This window comes from Oncorhynchus mykiss, chromosome 23 (assembly GCF_057628025.1).
Source record: "Oncorhynchus mykiss isolate SJ-2025 chromosome 23, ASM5762802v1, whole genome shotgun sequence".
Classification (NCBI taxonomy): Eukaryota; Metazoa; Chordata; class Actinopteri; order Salmoniformes; family Salmonidae; genus Oncorhynchus; species Oncorhynchus mykiss.
In genome coordinates, this window is record NC_143044.1 from 40,842,133 (window position 1) to 40,863,940 (window position 21,808).

General features: G+C 41.7%; 1 protein-coding gene across 1 annotated transcript; it reads right to left on the reverse strand.

The window, feature by feature from the left end:
• Positions 1 to 14,347: 14,347 nt before the first annotated feature.
• LOC110503026 (galanin receptor 2a-like) lies at positions 14,348 to 20,482 on the reverse strand. Its single transcript, XM_090217493.1, has one exon. The coding sequence runs from the start codon at positions 19,138 to 19,140 to the stop codon at positions 17,827 to 17,829; it is 1,314 nt and encodes a 437-aa protein (XP_090073619.1). The 5' UTR covers positions 19,141 to 20,482; the 3' UTR covers positions 14,348 to 17,826.
• Between the last annotated feature and the right edge of the window lie 1,326 nt (positions 20,483 to 21,808).

Genomic DNA, 21,808 nt, shown 5'->3' on the forward strand with positions numbered 1-21,808 from the left:
AACGTATGATCTCTGTAATTGCAAACAAAGGTTTCTGTACCAAATATTAAGTTCTGCTTTTCTGATGTATCAAATACTTATGTCATGCAATAAAATGCAAATTAATTACCTAAAAATCATACAATGTGATTTTCTGGGTTTTTGTTTTAGATTCCGTCTCTCACAGTTGAAGTGTACCTATGATAAATTACAGACCTCTACATGCTTTGTAAGTAGGAAACTTGCTCTCCCCACTGTAAATATCGTTAGGATTGTAAGAAAATCCATACGTAAATCGTTAGGATAGTAAGAAAAGCCATGCGTGAAACGTGAAAGTAAATGTGAAATTTCATCATAGCAGATGCCACATTACTAACAAAAGTTTGTAAGCATAGAAAAGTACAGAATAAAAAAGATCTGTAGCCGAGTAAAGGGAGACCTAAAATAAGAATTGAACATATAAATGTTCATTCATAGTCAACATAGGGTTTGTACATTTACAGATCTATTTTAACATTACGTTCCATGTTTCACACATGGCTTTTCTTACGATCCTAACAATTTACTTATGGATTTTCTTACAATCCTAACCATACGTACGTTCAACCTTTTGGCAGGTATCTGTCTCCATACCGAAGGGGAAAAGTTAGTGAATTGGACCTTGACTTAAGATGGCAATCAAACTGCATCCGGTTTTGTGGATTCCCCCGAGGGAAAGTGGCACAAGGGCAGAGGGGATAAAAATAACGTGTTTGGACTGCAGCCTGACATGCTGACCAGACCACTCGCATGTTTATTTTCTCCACCCACACTAGACGCAATCAGGACACGCAGGTTGAAATATCAAAATGAACTCTGAACCAACTTTATTAATTTGGGGACAGGTCAAAAAGCACTCAACATTTATGGCAATTTAGCTTGCTGTTGCTAGCTAATTTGTCCTTGGATATAAACATTGGGTTGCTATTTTACCTGAAATGCACAAGGTTCTCTACTCTGACAATTAATCCACAGATAAGTGTAAACCGAGTTCGTTTCTAGTCAATTCTCCTCCTTCAGGCTTCTTCTTTGGACTGTATATGGCGATTGGCAACCAACTTTAAGGTGCCTTACCAATACCAACTGGACTGGAGTATGGACCTCAGTTCATCTTTCAATCACCCACGTGGGTATATGCTCCTAAAAACCAATGAGGAGATGGGAGAGGCGGGACTTGCAGCTCGTCAAGCATCACAAATAGAACCAAGACCTAGTTTAGCGCCTGGCTACGCTGACGCTCGTGAGCAGTGTGGGTGCAATGATTGAAGAACATGTATGTGTATATTTATTTTGCAACACTCATTCACGTGTCACTATCCATGTGGTCAGCATGTGACATGGTCAGCCATGTTGACTTTATTGATGTCAGTTTGTCAGTGTCAAAGTAGCCTGTCATTTCGATCACTTGTGTGGTATTAAAAAAGATTCTGCTAAAGTCAGTCATTATTCAAAATGATGTAGAATTGCATGAAATACCAAAATGTAGATGGCTCCACTCTACTGCTCTATGCCACTATGCAAATGCGATGATTGTTCGATTCTGAGTTAAACTTGGAACATTGTTATACTCAGCAGTATAATATCTGAGGGGTGAAAGAGACTGGTTTTTACATCAGAAGTTAATGGTTATCTGTAGGAGCCAGATGTCTTTGGAATGTGTTGGGTGGACGGGAAGAAGTCACAGGATTGCTATAGGGGATATGAATGGACATCTGTGGATTAGGCACATGAGGGGTTGAGGTCAGGTCAGATCCCCTTAAGGGAGAAATTATGGTTTATTACCCTATTACTTCGTCTTCCTGTCAAACCTTAAAAGAAGTAAAGATTTGCGAGAAGGAAGAGTGCCTAAATTGGAGTATATATACTTGTGGTGGTGGAAACCTGTTTTGTCTGAATGCAGCTGTATTCACCCTCTGGTAAGCAATACACTTGGTTCAGCTTTCATAATGTCTGCTGAGTGGTTTACTCTGAGAATTACAACCTAACAGCATTCAATGCTTTATTATGAGAAAAAAAATGATCATGCGTTCTGGTACCTCAGAACTCCCCTGGTTGCCCCCCCCCCCTTGCGTTCCCATACACACAACAAGTAGGTCACACGGAGAGAGATGTTGTGCTGTTTTATTTGTTATTTGAAACCAGATTTGCTGTTTTTTTGCGCTATAGAAGATGGGAGTTCCATGTACTCATGACTCTTTATAATACTAAACGTTTCCTTGAATTTGATTTGGACCTGTGGACTGTGAAAGCGTTTATTTTCCTTGTACAAGGTAATTAGATATAGATCAGGTCAATACTTTAAGCAGAGGGCATGATGAAGAAACTAATTAGATCTGATTTATTTTTCTTCTTGATTGTGATGTCATCTGATTCCTGCGCTTTGTTATATCTCCCACATCAAAACCTCTGACAACTGATGGTGTACCCTTGTTTTAATTATTTAAATGTATGAGAGAGATATTGGGGGTACAACTTTACTCACAGGGGAAATTAGTATGTGTATGTTTGATCCAGTTATTTTGTCAGCATAGTTTACCGCAATTGGTATGTATCAGCAGGTGTATTGGTATAGCCTGGCTGACGCGACCCACATGGTTCACAGCGAGGGAGAGCTTTTCCCCCCAGGTATACTGAATACCAAAACAGATGGTAAAGGATTAGTTAGACTTGTTGGAAAATGACCAAGTTGACTTTTATAAATACTACATTTCAGTGTCTGTGAAAGCTTTGTATGTATGTGGGGGAGGTTTGTCTTTCTGTCTATCTGGTTGGTAGCCAGGCTATACCAATACACCTGCTCTTTCTGGTCTCTTTTCATCCCTCCCTTTTGTCTGTCTATTTGTCAGTCTTCTATCTCTCCCTCTACCTGTCCTTCTTAACTGATCTGTTTCTGACACAAATATCTGCAGAGTCGTAATAAAACATCTAGGGGACTGAGTTATTGACCTGTCCAAAACGACTACTGACCCACAATGTCTAGAAACTTAACTTTATGCTCTTGTCCTCCCAGGACATTCTTGATTTGTTTCGGATATGTCCTTTTCTTTCCAAACCACAGAGCCTTTTACAGGGTCAGGTCCATATTAATGACTCTCCTCAGAAATAGATCATAATCATGGTTTAATTTAAGGACAACTCTCCTTCCAAACAGGGGAGAGGTCTAAAGATTAGTGTGGTTGTCAGAATCATTTATTTGTATTTCTTATTTAACCTTTATTTATCCAGGAAGTCCCATTTGAGGTCAGAATACCTCTTTTACAGGGGAGACGTCTAAGAGGATTACACGTCACCGATAGACTGTAAAACACAAATACTGGATTATATAAAAGCATAACCATTGTGTAATCTTTTCACGACAGCACAATTTATTGCATTTATAGTTTTTTGTTATTTTTGTGTGAGATGTGTATTTAGTATGTACTATTCACAGAGATGACAAAATATTAGGAACTTCCTAATATTGAGTAGCACCCCCTTTTGCCCTCAAAACATCCTCAATTCGTTGGAGCATGGACTCTACATGTTGTCGAAAGCATTCCACAGGTTTGTTGGCCGATGTTGACTCCAATGCTTTCCGCAGTTCTTGTTGACTGGATGTCCTTTGGGTGGTGGCACCTACTACCATACCCTGTTGACTTGCCCATTCACCCTCTGAATGGCACATATACACAATCCATATCTCAATTGTCTCTAGGCTTAAAAATATTTCTTTAACCAGTCTTCTCCCCTTCATCTACACTGATTTGAAGTGGATTTAACTAGTGCCATCAATAAGGGATCATAGCTTTCACCTGGATTCACCTAGTCAGAAGGGTTGGGTTCAATGCGGAAGACACATTTCAGTTGAATGCATTCAGTTGTACAACTGACTAGGTATCCCCGTTTCCTTTTCAGTCTATGTGGCTCACAACCGGCCGTGATTGGGAGTCCCATAGGGCGGCACACAATTGGCCCAGCGTCGTCTGGGTTTGGCCAGGGTAGGCCTTCATTGTAAATAAGAATTTGTTCTTAACTGACTTGCATAGTAAAATAAAGGTTCAATAAAACATTTCATGGAAAGAGCAGGTGTCCCTAAGGATTTGTCCACTCAGTGTATGTCCTGTTTGTTTTCAGTGCATTGATTATTTGTCTCCCTCGTGTTTTGTTTTATTCAACAGGATCAAGGATACCCTGCAGCCTGCCTCTATGTTTTAACATCGTTTTTTAGCGGTCAGGTCAAGATGTCTTATTTGTTACGGTGAGGTAGCATTGTTGAAATACAGAAACAAGTCTGATACCCAGGCTACAGTTTATCATTGCACTTCCTGATTTGGCCTTGTTTTGAAGATTGGATTGCTCATGAAATGCTACCGGCCTTGACTGAAGCCAGATATCTGTATATAATAACGAGATGCTCATGTCTCCGCTCTAACAATAGGAGTCGTCCCAAAGGCGGGAAGGCAGTCAACAAGCTTAACTCCAAAATAAGCCCATAGCAATGCAACAGAGCTTCTGATATACCTGTTAAAGTTTGGTCGCAAATGGGCCTTCCAAATGGACAATGACCCCAAGCATACTTCCAAAGTTGTGGCAAAATGGCTTAAGGACAACAAAGTCAAGGTATCGGAGTGGCCATCATAAAGCCCTGACCTCAATCCATAGAAGATTTGTGGGCAGAACTGAAAAAGCGTGTGCGAGCAAGTAGGCCTACAAACTGATTCAGTTACACCAGCTCTGTCAGGAGAAATGGGCCAAAATTCACCCAACTTATTGTGGGAAGCTTGTGGAAGGCTACCCGAAACGTTTGACCCAAGTTAAACAATTTAAAGGCAATGCTACCAAATACTAATTGAGTGTACGTAAATTTCTGACCCACTGGGAATGTGATTTAAGAAATAAAAGCTGAAATAAACAATTCTCTACTATTATTCTGACTTTTCACATTCTTAAAATAAAGTGGTGATCCTAACTGACCTAAGACAGGGAATGTTTACTAGGATTAAATGTCAGGAATTGTGGAAAAACTGAGTTTAAATGTATTTGGCTAAGGTGTATGTAAACTTCCGACTTCAACTGTGTGTGCAAAGTTTTAGACTGATCGAATGAACCATTACATTTCTGTTCAAAATGTTGTATCGACTCCCCAAATGTGTCTTTATTAATAACTTTTCATGTTCAAAATTGTTTGTTCTCCTCACACAATAGCATTGGATTATTTGACTGTAATAGCTACTATAAATTGGACAGTGCAGTTAGATTAACAATAATTTAATCTTTCTGCCAATATCAGATATGTCTATGTCAGTCGTGAAGAGGGCACGACAAAACCTATTCCCCCTCAGGAGACTGAAAAGATTTGGCACGGGTCCTCAGATTCTCAAAGGTTTTACAGCTGCACCATCGAGAGCAAAGACTCCAGCCACCCTAGTCATAGACTGTTCTCTCTGCTACTGCACGGCAAGCGGTACCGGAGTGCCAAATAGTACTTTTATCTCTTGTTCTTATCTGTATTTTTAAACTACATTGTTGGTTAGTGGCTCGTAAGTAAGCATTTCACTGTAAGGTCTACTACACCTGTTGTATTTGGCGCAAGTGACTAATACAATTTGATTTGATATACTGGAAAGATGGGAACTATAAAAAGAAATCTAAACTCTGCTTGCCACTGGGTCGGGCACACGTCTGAATATCTCAACCATTAGTTTGCCCAGAGTAGAAAATACATTTGCTGTTCTCGTATTCATGTAAGGTAGGCAGAATTATATATCATTTTTTCATAATTACGCCTGCTCTTATATTTTTGGGGCTTGAATTACTCCAGAGACCATGGGAAGCCAAATAGCAGATAAACCATTAACATCACATACAGCTGATATTTTAGCAATCAAACTTGTTCTGACCTGCCTTGAGAATAAAGCGTTAAAGCACTGATTGCTCCTCCCCGCCCACATTTTCAATTTGTTTGTTTTTTCCCTGAGCACTTCTCATGAATATGAGAGAACACAATATGCCAAAAAAAAAAAATGTGGGCAGCACTCAGCTTCACCACCAGCATAATAATAAAAACATAATGCTGGTTTCATTATTCTATGCATTGGTTTTATTAATGTGGAAACCTTCATAAAAAGTTCTGGGAAATGGGAGATAACTCTGAGAGATGGAGTTAGGTTTAAGATGGTGAACAACATAAGTATAGCAGGACTTGTAGAAGAAGCTGTCTACTGGCTGGACAGTGAGGTGGACAAGGTAATACCATTAGTTGAAGCTGTATGAAAAAGACAGAAAGAGAGAGTGACGAGAGAGAGAGAGACTTGGAAAGACAGAAATAGACAGTCAGGGAAACTGCAGAAAAGAGATGGCCAGAAGAGAAAGAGAGAGCGAGAGCGAAAGAGTGTGTGTGTGTGAGAGAGAGAGCAGACAGGTAATGAAAGCTGTGTGTTGGCATGCCAGGCCAGTTGAGTGTTTCACATCCAGCCCCATCTTCATTTTTCCAGCCTGAGAATAAATAGCATGATGAGAAGTCATAATGAGTCAAATGTGCCAAGCTAGTCTTCTAATGGTTCCTAATGGTTAAGGTTAAGATTTGATGAAGGTAATCTGATCCTAGATTGTTTTGTACCTGCAGTATTCACCATGGAGAGAACACAGTGAGGAGGACCAAAGCTTTGATATCTTCCTTGTTAGCCTGGGTGCCATGTCTGGTTCTGCTCTAAAAAGCTTGTCTTTAGACAGGAAAAAATTTAGTGTTGTTGAATACAGAAATCGTCAGGTATCCAGACCCAGTAGTTATAAAAACTCTGGACCACCTTTACACACACAGAGACACATACAAAGCTCTCCCTCGCCCTCCATTTGGCAAATCTGACCATTATTCTATCCTCCTGATTCTGCGTACATGCAAAAATTAAAGCAGGAAGCACCAGTGACTAGATCAATAAAAAAGTGGTCAGATGAAGCAGATGGACTGTTTTGCTATCACAGAGTGGAATATGTTCCGGGATTCCTCCGATGGCATTGAGGAGTACACCACATCATTCATTGGCTTCATCAATAAGTGCATCATTGACGTTGTCCGCACAGTGACCGTACGTACATACCCCAACCATACCCCAACCAGAAGCCATGGATTACAGGCAACATCTGCACTGAGCTAACGGCTAGAGCAGCTGCTTTCAAGGAGTGGGACTCTAACCCGGAAGCTTACAAGAAATCCCGCTATGCCCTCCGACGAACCATCAAACAGGCAAAGCATCAATACAGGACTAAGAACATGAAGAGGGCACGACAAAACCAATTCCCCCTCAGGAGGCTGAAAAGATTTGGCATGGGTCCTCAGATCCTCAAAAGATTCTACAGCTGCACCATCGAGAGCATCCTGACTGGTTGCTTCACTGCCTGGTATGGCAACTGCTCGGCCTCCGACCACAAGGCACTAACTACAGAGGGTAGTGCAAACGGCCCAGTAAATCAAGCTTTCTGCCATCCAGGACCTCTATACCAGGCGGTATCAGAGGAAGGCCCTAAAAATTGTCAAAGACTCTATCCAACCTAGTCATAAACTGTTCTCTCTGCTACTACACGGCAAGCGGTACTGGAGTGCCAAGTCCAAGAGGCTTCTAAACAGATTCTACCCCCAAGCCATAAGACTGCCGCGGTCATCCCCCTCTTCAAAGGGGGAGACACCCTGGACCCAAACTGTTACAGACTTATTTCCATCCTGCCCGGCCTATCTAAGGTCTTCGAAAGCCAAGTCAACAAACAGATCACTGACCATCTCGAATCCCACCGTACATTCTCCGTTGTACAATCCGGTTTCCGAGCCGGTCACGGGTGCACCTCAGCCACGCTCAAGGTACTAAACGATATCATAACCGCCATCGATAAAAGACAGTACTGTGCAGCCGTCTTCATCGACCTGGCCAAGGCTTTCGACTCTGTCAACCAACATATTCTTATCTGCAGACTCAGTAGCCTCGGGTTTTCTAATGACTGCCTTGCCTGGTTCACCAACTACTTTGCAGACAGAGTTCAGTGTGTCAAATCGGAGGGCATGTTGTCCGGTCCTCTGGCAGTCTCTATGGGGGTACCACAGGGTTCAATTCTCGGGCCGACTATTTTCTCTGTATATATCAATGATGTTGCTCTTGCTGCGGGCGATTCCCTGATCCACTTCTACGCAGACGACACCATTCTGTATACTTCTGGCCCTTCCTTGGACACTGTGCTATCTAACCTCCAAACGAGCTTCAATGCCATACAACACTCCTTCCGTGGCCTCCAACTGTTCTTAAACGCTAGTAAAACCAAATGCATGCTTTTCAACCGTTCGCTGCCTGCACCCGCACGCCCGACTAGCATCACCACCCTGGATGGTTCCGACCTAGAATATGTGGACATCTATAAGTACCTAGGTGTCTGGCTAGACTGTAAACTCTCCTTCCAGACTCGTATCAAACATCTCCAATCCAAAATCAAATCTAGAGTCAGCTTTCTATTTTGCAACAAAGCCTCCTTCACTCACGCCGCCAAACTTACCCATGTAAAACTGACTATCCTACCGATCCACGACTTCGGCGATGTCATCTACAAAATAGCTTCCAATACTCTACTCAGCAAACTGGATGCAGTTTATCACAGTGACATCCGTTTTGTTACTAAAGCACCTTATACCACCCACCACTGCGACCTGTATGCCCTAGTCGGCTGGCCCTCGCTACATATTCATCGCCAGACCCACTGGCTCCAGATCATCTACAAGTCTATGCTAGGTAAAGCTCTGCCTTATCTCAGTTCACTGGTCACGATGGCAACACCCACCCTTAGCACACGCTCCAGCAGGTGTATCTCACTGATCATCCCTAAAGCCATAATCTCATTTGGCCGCCTTTCCTTCCAGTTCTCTGCTGCCTGTGACTGGAACGAATTGCAAAAGATCGCTGAAGTTGGAGACTTTTATTTCCCTCACCAACTTTATACTTCTGCTATCTGAGCAGCTAACCGATCGCTGCAGCTGTACATAGTCCATCGGTATTTAGCCCACCCAATTTACCTACCTCATCCCCATACTGTTTTTATTTGATATACGTTTCTGCTCTTTTGCACAACAGTATCTCTACCTGCACATGTTCATCTGATCATTTATCACTCCAGTGTTAATCTGCTACATTGTAATTATTCACTCCTATGGCCTATTTATTGCCTACCTCCTCATGCCTTTTGCACACAATGTATCTGGAATTTTTTTTCTACTATGTTATTGACTTGTTTATTGTTTAAGCCATGTGTAACTCTGTGTTGTTGTCTGATCACACTGCTATGCTTTATCTTGGCCAGGTCGCAGTTTTAAATGAGAACTTGTTCTCAACTAGCCTACCTGGTTAAATAAAGGTAAAATAAAAAAATACAATTAAAATAAACTCCTGAACACCTAATCAAATGGCTACCCAGACTATTTGCATTACCCCCCCAGCCCCCAGCCCCCCTTTCCCCCTCTTTTACACTGCTGCTACTCTGTTGTTATCATCTATGCATAGTCACTTTAATAACGCTACCTACATGTATATATTACCTCAACTAACCGGTGCCCCTGCACACTGACTCTGTACCGGTATCCCCCTGTATATAGTCTCACTATTTTACTGCTGCTCTTTAATTACTTCTTACTTTAATTTCTTATTCTTATACATATTTTTTTCAACTGCATTGTTGGTTAGGGGCTCGTAAGGAAGCATTTCACTTGTAAGGTCTACACTTGTTCTATTCGGCGCATGTGACTAATAAAATGTGATTTGATTTAATTATACTGTGTTGCAGGCCTATCATGTCACATCGTGGAGAATGTCATTTTTATATTTGTCCTTTTGTTTATCCAGACCAGTACTGCCATTGAGATATGAATCACATTTTTAAGGGAACAGTGGTATTAGGGAACTCTGGTATATCTCACATGCATTCATCAAAATAAAGTTATTAAAATGTCTTAATTGAAAGACCTACATGGCTATTTTAATCACGACTCCATTATCTCCATTAAGTTCACAGAAGAAGCTGAGGCAGAGAAGCTTGAAGGGTTGTGAGAGACCATGAAGGATTCGTTAATGTACTCTGAGTTCCCTTCTCACTCTTATGTCTCCGTCAAAACCATCACCGACAATTATCAGTAATTATACTAAGAGTATACTGACTGGATGAATGGAGGCTGTAAAACCATAGCAACACGCTAGGCCTGCTTTTATGCACAGATTTAAAAAAACATTTGGTCACACTTTATTTGCAGAGTCCCATATAGATAATGTGTAGCAGTAGAGGCTGCTGAAGGGAGGGCAGCTCGTAATAATGGCTGGAACGGAGTAAATGGAATGGCATCAAAGACATGGAAACCATTCTACTAATTCCAGCCATTACCGCGAGCCCGTCCTCCCCAATTAAGGTGCCACCAGCCTCCTGTGATGTGTAGATGCTGAAATGTTCAACAAACTATCTACTGCAACAGTTTGATGAATATAGGGTTAGGGTTAAGGTGATGGCTGGGGTTATGGCTAGGTTTAGGGTTGAGCCAGGGTGTGGAAGACACTGGTCCTTATTTGTCTTTGAAGTTATTTTGATTTGCTCTCTATTTTCTGTCTCTCTAATTGTTTAATTGTAATTACTGCCTCCTTGTTAGTCACCATGGCAACCGAAACACTTGGAGTTGCTGCACCTGAGCCTGATGAGCTTAACTAGCTATGCTCACTCCCGGCTCCTGCTGTTGGTAAGAACATTGATGACTGGCTGTCGTAGTATTTAGTAGTGTTAGTTGCATTCAGTAGTATTAGTAGTATTTATTAGGATCCCCAATTAGCTGCTGCAGAGGCTACTCTACTTGGGGTCCAAACAGGAAGCAAAACAGAGAAAAATAATACATAAAGCACTACATTACAATGTAGCAGACACTCCCATCCAGAGGGACCCACAGCTAGGGCATTCATCTCAATATAGCCAGGCGAGACAACCACATATCAGAGTTGTATCACAATCACGTATCACATACTCTCTCTTCCAATCAAATGTATTTGTCAGATGCTTTGTATACAACAGGTGTAGAATAACAGTGAAATGCTTACTTACGGGCCCTTCCCGACAATGCAGAGAGAAAAAACAACACAAGAATAAATACACAATGAGTCATGATAACTTGGCTATATACACGGGGTACCAGTACTGAGTCAATGTGCAGAGGTATGAGGTAATAAACAACATGCAACAATTTCAAAGATTTTACTGAGTTACAGTTCATACAAGGAAATCAGTCATTTTAAATAAATTCATTAGGCCCTAATATATGGCTTTCACATGACTGGGAATACAGATATGCATCTGTTGGTCACAGATATCTTAATAAAGGTAGGGGCGTGGTTCAGAAAACCAGTCAGTATCTGGTATGTCCATCATTTGCCTCATGCAGTGCGACACGTCTCTTTATCATAGAGTTTGATTGTGGCCGGTGGAATGTTGTCCTACTTTTCTTCAATGGTTATGCAAAGTTGCTGGATATTGCAGGAACTGGAACGCGCTGATGTACACGTTGATCCAGAGCATCCCAAACATGCTCGATGTCTGATGAGTATGCAGGCCATGGAAGAACTGAGACATTTTCAGCTTCCAGGAATTGTGTACAGATTCTTGTGACATGGGACCGTGAATTGTCATGCTGAAACATGAGGTGATGGCTGCCGATGAATGGCACGACAACGGACCTCAGGATCTCATCACTGTATCTCTGTGCATTCAAATTGCCATAGATAAAATGTAATTGTGTTCGTTATCCGTAGCTTATGCCTGCCCATACCATAACCCCAACGCCACCATGGAGCACTCTGTTCACAACGTTGAGATCAGCAAACCGATCGCCCACACAACGCCATGCACACTGTCTGCCATCTTCCCAGTACAGTTGAACCCGGGATTCATCCGTAAAGAGCACACTTTTCCAGTGTGCCAGTGTGCCAAACTGCAATCAGGTCAAGACCCTAGTGAGGACAACTTCTTTGGTTGTGTAAACCCACAATTTCATCAGCTGTCCGGGTGGCTGGTCTCAGAAGATCCCGCAGGTGAAGAAGCCGGATGTAGAGGTCCTGGGCTGTCCTAGGTACATGTGATCTGTGGTTGTAAGGCCGGTTGAACGTACTGCCAAATTCTCTAAAACGACATTGGAGGCAGCTTATGGTGGAGAAACGAACATTCAATTCTGTGGCAACTGCTCTGCTGGACATTCCTGTAGTCAACATGCCAGATCCACTCTTCCTCAAAACTTGAGACATCTGTCGCATTGTGTTGTGTGACAAAACTACACATTTTAGAGTGGCCTTTAACACAAGTTGCAGCTGTGTAATGATCATGCTGTTTAATCAGATCCTTGATATGTCACACCTGTCAGGTGGATGGATTATCTTGGAAATGGAGAAATGCTCACTAACATGGGTGCAAAGAAATTTGTGCACAACATTTGAGGGAAATACACTTTTTCTGCATATGAAAAATAACCGGGATCTTTTATTTTAGCTCAAGAAATATGAGACCAACACTTTACATGTTGCATTTATATTTTTGTTCAGTGTATAAGAGCTTGCACCAACATGAGTTTTCAATTAATAAAATGTGTGGGATAAATTGTCACAATAGATTTGCCGTGGTAAACGAAGAAATGAAATACTTTATTTCAGTTGTAATGAATGATTGTCAAATAGTTTAATCTAAAATAGGCTACAACACAATCATGATTTAGTTTCAAATGTCAAATGTGTAGCCTACAGTGTTTCCTTTTACCCTCTTGATCAGAAAGGGCCAAACAGTCTTTCCGATTCCCATGTAAAACAGCCTTTTGAGTGATTAAAATATCACCCATAATATTTTAGGGGGATAGAAATGCTAAAAATGTGAGTAAATATATATTTTCTCTCATGGCTAACTACCAGGAAGTTTGAAAAGACAGGCTGAGTGCACATGGAGCTTATATTCATGAGCTCGGCTTGCCTGACAGCTCTTTGAAATGGCTATGTCAAGAAACTTGGATGCAGTGAACAGAGTAAAATTATCTCAAGCAAATTTGGTGATACACAAACAGTCAACTCAAACAACATTAAAATTGCATCAATGATGTAAAAATGTTTATACATCTCCCGTTTGGCATGTCTTTTGTGACTCTGTTAACAGCAGCACTGAGGGATGTGTTGATGTGACAACTGCGTCAGAGTTTTGAACGACCCTCTGCCGCCTTTAGAATCATGCTGGCTGAAGACCTAGTTAGCCAGTAACTAGCTAACATTAGGTAAGAGAATATCATGTTACCATTGGTGTATTAAATGAATGTTAGGTAATGTCACCTTATCCCCCTAACCCCAACCCTCTTAAGGATCTGACCCTTTTTTCAATTTTCGCCTAAAATTATATATCCAAATCTAACTGCCTATAGCTCAGGACCTGAAGCAAGGATGTGCATATTATTGATACCATTTGAAAGGAAACACTTTGAAGTTTGTGGAAATGTGAAATGAATGTAGGAGAATATAACACATTAGATCTGGTAAAAGATAAAACATGCGTTTTTCAATTTTGTATTTTTTTTCCATCTTTGAAATGCAAGAGAAAGGCCATAATATAATATTGCAGTTTAGGCGCAATTTAGATGTTGGCCACTAGATGACAGCGGTGTGTGTGCAAAGTTTCAGATTTATCCAGTGGAGCATTGCAATACCGCACAGTATCAAGTCTGCCCAAATGTGCTGAATTGGTCAATTTATACATTTTCAAGTACATAACTATAGAGAACATACAAAAAGGATATGGTAATACAACTTTTAAGTTGACACACTCCCAGGAATGTCATACATCATTAGCTTATACACAAACTTTCACACATCTAGATGACCGGACGGGGTGGGTGTGGAGCCAGAGAGATCAGGGGTTCAAACTGTAGAACCCAGTTCCTACATTTGAATATAAAAATGTATTTTATCAAACAAAACTATGCTATATTTTATCTCTGGGACCAACAAGATGACAAATCAGATCAAGTTTATTGAATGTAAGTACATTATTTACCTTCAGAGGTGAATGCATCAAACCAGTTGCCGTGATAAAGGTTTTGTATTGTTGTGCACTCTTAAGCAATACCATGGTCTTTTTTCACTGTAATAGCTACTGTAAATTGGACTGTGCAGTTAGATTAACAAGAATTTAAGTTTTCTGCCCATATAAGACATGTCTATATCCTGGAAGGTTTGCTGTTACTTACAACTGTCATGCTAATCACATTAGCTCAACTGTTCCTTTATAGCGACACTGATCCCGTTTAAGACAAGTAAAAGCATTCTTTTGTCGAACTTTCTTTATTGTGATAAAATATGATGGAAGGGCAAACAGGCTGACGGCAATTTATTAATGCGGACTTCAATAGTTCTAGCAGTTTTTATCCACACAAGATAGTTAAATGGAAACACCCTAGCAGGCAACTGTCGCATCTATTAGCTGGCTAAAATCTGGTGCACATTGATGGTTGCAATTAGCCCCGTAAATGTATCCATCGCCCTTTAAAGAAGCAAAATAAGTAACACCTTTCCAATATATCTAGTGATGTTGCTCCATGTTGTGTGTAGATAAATGTGGCCTCAGTAGGCAGGTTTCCATTGACCCACACATCAATTAGATTATTATGGACAAAGTATAGATTATTTTTATTTGTCAAACGACAGCCAAGCATCGATGATCATGTCACCAGAATTTATTAGACCCTTGATATTTACTGGAAAGGGTCATCAAGCTTATCACCTTGCACTTTCACAACCCTGGGGAATTCATCATAATTTATTTAATCTGTTGCCTAATAAACTGCATGCTTTCCCGACGAGTCGTAGTGGGAGGACCTCAAACAATGTCATCATGTGACTCCAAGTTTACTTCCATATGATGGTTGTTAAATCAATATTTTCGCATAAATAAGCGTTTCCACCGACATTTCTCACATAATACATTTGACCGACACAAAAAGATTCCACCTTGTGTAGCGTATTTTGTTTTGTCGACATTTGGAAAGTTTACAGACAAATGTTCTGTTTCCATCGGGCCTGTCATGTTATCCGACATGTAGGCTACTTTACATGCACAAAAAGGTTGGAAACCTGGTTAATTACGTCATTTTTATCCAACACTGGTGGATTGTAATTTTGTCCAACGGTCTTAATTGCGACAAATGATGATGGAAACTACGTTTTTTTTTATAAATAATAATTTGAAGGTACATGTCAACATGCAGGTCAAACTATGAGGCTCCACTCCACACAAATGTGAAGTTCTATATACATTTAATTCTAAATGCCTATGTAACCGATGTGAAATGGCTAGCTAGTTAGCGGTGGTTGCGCGCTAATAGCGTTTCAATCGGTGACGTCACTCGCTCTAAGACCTTGAAGTAATTGTTCCCCTTGCTCTGCAAGGGCCACGACTTTTGTGGAGCGATGGGTAACGATGCTTCGTGGGTGTCAGTTGTTGATGTGTGCAGAGGGTCCCTGATTCGGGGCGAGGAGAGAGACGGAAGCTATACTGTTGCACCTACAGTCTGCTAAATCTATTTTTCAACTATAAAATGTCCTGACTTTCAAGAACGGCTGAATTGCTTTTCTTGTTGGCTGGATGCAGGTTTCACTATCCAATTATTTCAGATATACAGAAGTGTAGAGTGCAAGTTTCACCATGGCATGGACCATGGCGATACGTTGGTACATTAAGGAAATTAGGAATTTTCTTGCCTGCCGAAGCCCCCCTCCCCTTAATTCCTTAATTTTGTCACTAGAGAAATACTTTCAAGCTACTGGTCAACATGAGCTACCAAAATTATTATGAAGGGTGACAGGCCTTGCAATCCAGAAATATAATTTTGTCACGAGAGTCAAATACTTTCTGTGGCACACATCAGAGTCAAATACTTTCTATAGAACAAACTTCTCGTCAAGATAGGCAACCGAAATTAATATTTAATGTATGTGTTATATTAAACATAGAGGAGGGAGTAAAATGTAGGCAAGCAATAAACACTTAAGAACAACTACTAGTCGAATAAGACATGGGAGAGATGACAAATATAGACTAACAAATAGCCAAACAGAAAACTGCAGACATTACTTGTGCCCCCCCGCAATCAAACCGCTATAAAAAAATTATTACAAAAATTAAATAATTGACAGCTGCCTTGAAGAACACAAATATATATCAAAAAAGCTTTCTGATACTAAGATCAGTGAAATGTAGGCTGAACTGACAACGGAGTGAAAAGCAGAAATCTCAACTAGCAAGAAAATTGCATCAATGAAGCATTTGAGTGTGTGCGCGTTCACGCGAAGAGCGGGGATAATTCTGTCAGGGGGAAGATTTTCGGCACAACACCTGGCAAACCAAGACATAAAACAAATAGTGGGGGGAATACAGGCTGTTTCCAGTTTATTAATGCACAATTTGCCTAAATGGGAAATGGAAACAACCACTTCATTTTTATCCGACACTGTAGGTTTTTGTGAAAGTGTTTTTTTGTGTGACATCATTACGTCTATAGTTTTTTTTTTTTATCGACACAAGATTGTTACATGGAAACGAACCGTAGCAGTTGTCGAATCTATTTTCTATGCGAACTTTCTACAACAACAAAATATCACTGGAAAAGTTCATGGGAATAACTGCAGATGGTAGGAGATTGGTTTTGGTGCCAGGGCTCCGCTATATGCGTCAACATGGGATTGTCGTTGGGCAGCGATAGACAACCACAGACCATGGATCGGGCCGTCTCACCAGTACCATTAATCCGGACATCGGGCTCCGTGTCCCGGCCGCCAGCGGGGCCACATCACACCTCGCGGCGGAGCCAACTCAACTCGTCACCGTGCCATTCAGCAGGGAGCGATCCGTCTGCCAAGAGACCCGCGTCACAGCCTCGCCAGAGAAATAATGAATGGAGATATCCATCTAGACTCTAATCTAGACCCTCTACCGTCCTTTATGGAGGCAATTTGAACGGACTTGGAATAATTACTAGGAATATAAAAGATGATGATAGTAGTATAATAATAATCTAATTTAACACAATTATGGAAGCAATTTGAATGGATTTATAACTGCAGATTATGATGATAGTCATACAATATTAGCCTTATAATTGAAATAATGCATAATGGTTTCATTATAATTGACGAGATTTAAGTTTTGGATACAGCTCATTTTGTTCTTGACTTTGGAATGGAATGAGTTCTACTTCATAGGACTTAAATTACAAAAATAATAATACTATAAATAGTACAGGGAATAGGCTAGACATTGTAGCCTACACATACAGTATAAATGCGAACGTTATTTTAAATCACGAAATAAAGGCTACTAGCCTTTTGCACAAATATTTAATGAGATGCATGCCATTATTGTGTACACTCCATGAGAACAACATCAAATATCTTTCATTTGAAATTGGATTCAGTGAAACCAAATCACCAAAGATCATTAGGTATAGGACCTCATGCTCATCATTTACATCGACCGTTTGATTAATCAACGGTCCTGGAATCATGGGGCACACACTCCAACACACTCCATAATAAAGACGGCACCACACTTCATAATTAAAAGGGCAACACACTCTATAATCTCAGTTATGGCAAATATCTCCATTTGCTTCGGAGGTTCCGTTGGAAAACAGACACATTTTCACAGAATATCCTATGTTTAACTGTAGGAAGAACGTTTTCCTGTCCATTGGACAAATAAGTATGTGATATACCACGTAGGCCAACATTTGATCCGTCTGTCTGTCAATCAGTCAAAAACAGTCTCACACACTGTCACAGACGATAGGCTCTTGCTTTTGATTAGTTTGTTGCCTGGATTGGCATATCTGCTCGATGCGCGCCTTTCTGCGCCGCGCTTCTCCGATTGCGCCCTGCTATAGGGCACGAGCTTGGGCACTGAGGTGCTGCCCATAGGCATAGAGGACTGCTGTGGCGACAGACTTAACAATGATGACAGTTTCTGTCTGTAGCTTTTCCTGAATCGTTTTGCAGACCTGTGTAAATTACCCACGAAGCAATAACAGAGCGGGTTGAGAGCGGAGTTGGTTAGACCCAGCCATAGCGCGAAGGGTCTCCCCTGTAGAATCCACTCGTGATATACATGGTTCACATCATCCTCCTCTTTCTCTAAAGATGAAGTCATGTTAAAGTCTAACCATATGTCCACTACATACAGAGGCAGCCAAGACAGGGTAAAAAGCACAACCAGCGACAGCACCATCTTGGCGATCCTTTTACGCACTTTCAGACGGGACAGTGATAGCGTAACGCCAAATGTATTCGAATCTTGCGTCCGTTTTTCGTCGTTGCCCCACAGCTTCCAGCCGGTCAGCACGCTGATGACCAGGTTAAACAGCACCGGGAATCCATAGAGAGAGCAGAAGAGCAGAAAGCTATATCTCTGTTTCAGTTTGACTTGGTTCCAGCTCTCCACGCACACAGTGAGGGTGATGTCCAGCAGCGACAGAGTTTGGGTGGTATTCATGAAGAGGAGCGGTATGCACAGCCCCGACGACACGATCCACACCACACAGATCATACACAGTATCCGCCGCCCGGTAAAAAAGGACCGGGCGTGTAGAGGGTTGTGCACGCTGTAGTAGCGGTTCAGACTGATCACGGCCAGGCTCAGGACGCTCGCAGACACCGACACAGCCTGAACGAACGGCACGGTACGGCACAGAAACTCCCCGAACACCCAGGCGTTGTAGACCTGGTGTCCCAGGTTAACTGGCATGCACACACACACCACCATCATGTCACACACCGCCAGATTGACCAGCAGTCTGCGGGTCGCTGACACCCCCGCCAGACCGGTCCTCTTTCGGGTGAGGACCAGAAGAGCCATGATGTTCCCTCCGAGCCCGGTGAGGAAGGACAGGGAGTACATAACCACCAACACGATGGTACTCGGTTCGTGTCCCGAAAATAAGAACAATTGCGGGTAGGGTTTGGTATCCTCCGGTAAACTCCAGTTGTTGTGCTCATGTTGAGGTCCCCCAAGTGAAATATTCGTAGAAAATAAACGTCCAAAATCTGAGTAAAAATTCGTTAGATTCATCTCCCGCTTGTTCTTACATCGTTTGCGCTGTGTGGAGTGCCCAAATCAGACGCGCACACAGGTGAGACAGAGAGCTGAGCTGAGCTGCGCGCAGCCCGTTTCCGTGGTGAGATGAGGATTTCACCAACACATCTTTGACGCCTTGTCGAAAGAGATCCTAATTATCTAATACCCATTGCGATTAACTGAAAAACAGGATACCCCCGCACGCACTCAGCCCTGGCCGCATCTCATTCCAAAAGTTGTCGCATCCTCTCTGTCTTCGTCCCCTCTCCTATATCGTACACAGGTATGGATAGATGACAGCTAACTCTTTTGACTGGATCCATTGACCTCACCTAAAATACTAATTCTGATCAGTGAAGGGAAAGTGAGTGGAAGAGGGCCGATGGGAGGTGGCAAGCTTTTGCAATGGAACGCTTCCAGAAATGAATAAAACCCTCATTCCGAATGAAGGGATAGGATTGAGTCTCTCTCTCTCTCTCTCTCTCTCTCTCTCTCTCTCTCTCTCTCTCTCTCTCTCTCTCTCTCTCAGACCGATGCGTTGCAGTAGCCCATCAACTTGTCCTATAATGTAGGCACCGGAAGTGACGCACATGCATCTTTTACACTGTAGCTTGGTGATGATGGTGCTGAAAAAATATTTTCACACTTCACATCATCATGGGTGTTGAGCTATCAGATTTGGATGATATACAAGAAGAGGTAGGCTATAAGAATGCAATCAAACTAGTCTGCGCCATGGCAACCACTGAAATCTTAATGAAGTGTCTAGAGATTATGTTAGAGGGATGCTGTGCTACGCCATGCTTTCTTCATGCCCAAACTCTGGTCCGTCAATCACACTCACCACCATAATGTCACACCACCAGATTGACCAGCAGTCTGTGGGTTGTCGACACCCCCGCCAGACCGGTCCTCTTTCGGGTGAGGACCAGTTGAGCCATGATGTTCCCTCCGGGCCCCATGAGGAAGGACAGGGAGTACATAAATGTTTTAGGCCTACCCACACACCAGCAAGCCCACACAGGTGTGTAGAATCCACAACTGCTGTGCTAGGCAAGGCTCACTTGGAGTGGCGCTCTTCACCAGTGGTGGTGCTGAAGTCGCGGTCAGTGCTTTTCTTGCACTGAGTTGCGGTGATTTTCCAAGGTCCTGAAATCGGATCTTCAGGCACCATTTGAAAGGCAGGCACACAATTAAAGTTACCTAAGGTTGAGTCTCCATTTTACTTTGGCCTTGTCCCATAGACGGGACAAGATCACGAAAATGATGCAATGTTGCAGAAGGCCTGTTGTTATGATCATATAAATAGAATGAATAGAAGCTCAGAAGCTCTAACCCTGTCAATTGACTGGTAGAATCATGGTTACACTCGCAACGGATGTCTGCTATTGTGATACAATCATTTCCAAGGTTATGTAGAATGTTCATTCAAATGATATTAACTGATGTGGCTCTTGCGATGGAATGTATTTTTTTGTAATGTCAGTTGAGTTAACTCAACAAATCACAGTACAGATTGAATGGTACACTTCCCGGTTTTACTTCCTGGCATTGGTACACTCAAAATGGCTACCAGTCTACCCATAGATGCGGTAAAGAGGTCAATGGAACTCGACCCAAACAATGGAATTGCTATGGAAACTCATGGGGAAAGATGCTGTGAGGGAAAGATCCCAAATCTCCTCATTTGCCGCCAGCTAAATTTGCCTACATTTAGGCTATTGTTTATATGTCTATTTCACGTTATGTTGTAAAAATCGTAGTATAATGCTTCTATGGATGTCAACCCCAATACATGTTCATGTCATCTTCACCAATCAACAGTATTGCAGTTAAAAATGACTTTGATTAACACCACAAATTCCTGTATGCTAGCTATGCTACCAGATTTTACAAACAGGAATTAGCATTTAGAAGTCACTTTTTATAAACCTGTAAAGGAACAACTTCTAAAATGTTATGCAGCGAAACAGCCCAAAATATCAAAATTGGACTTTAGTAACCACATTGTGGGCCTGTTACAATACATATTTTAGATCAAATCGGATGTTAGATCAAATTGGTTGAATGTGCGCCAATCTGGTGTCCTTCTTCTGTCCCCCACGGTCTGCGTTAGACTGACATCTTTAATGCATATTTTATCATTGACCTGAAAGGGGCAAATCCAATACAACACATTACTGAGAACCACTCTCCATATTTTCAAGCATAGTGGTGGCTGCATCATGTTATGGGTATGCTTGTAATTGTTAAGGACTGGGGAGTTTTTCAAGATTAAAAATAAATGAAATGTAAACACAGGCAAACACAGGCAATGTCCTAGATGAAAACCTGGTTCAGTCTGCATTCCACTAGACACTGTGAGATGAATTCACCTTTCAGCAGGACAATTACCTAAAACACAAGGCCAAATCTACAGTGGAGTTGGTTACCAAAAAGACAGTGAATGTTCCTGAGTGGCCGATTTATAGTTTTGTTTAAAATTTTCTTGAAAATCTATGTCAAAGAATGTTTGTCTCGCAATGATCAAGAACCAATTGAAAACAATAATGGGAAAATATGCACAATTCAGGTGCAGAAAGCTCTTAGAGACTTACCCAGAAAGACTCACATCTAATCACTGCCAAAGGTGGTGTTACAAAGAATTGACTCAAGGATATTT

Coding starts and splice junctions, on each gene's coding strand:
- LOC110503026 (XM_090217493.1), bottom strand. CDS start 19,140: ATGAATCTAACGAATTTTTACTCAGATTTTGGACGTTTATTTTCTACG.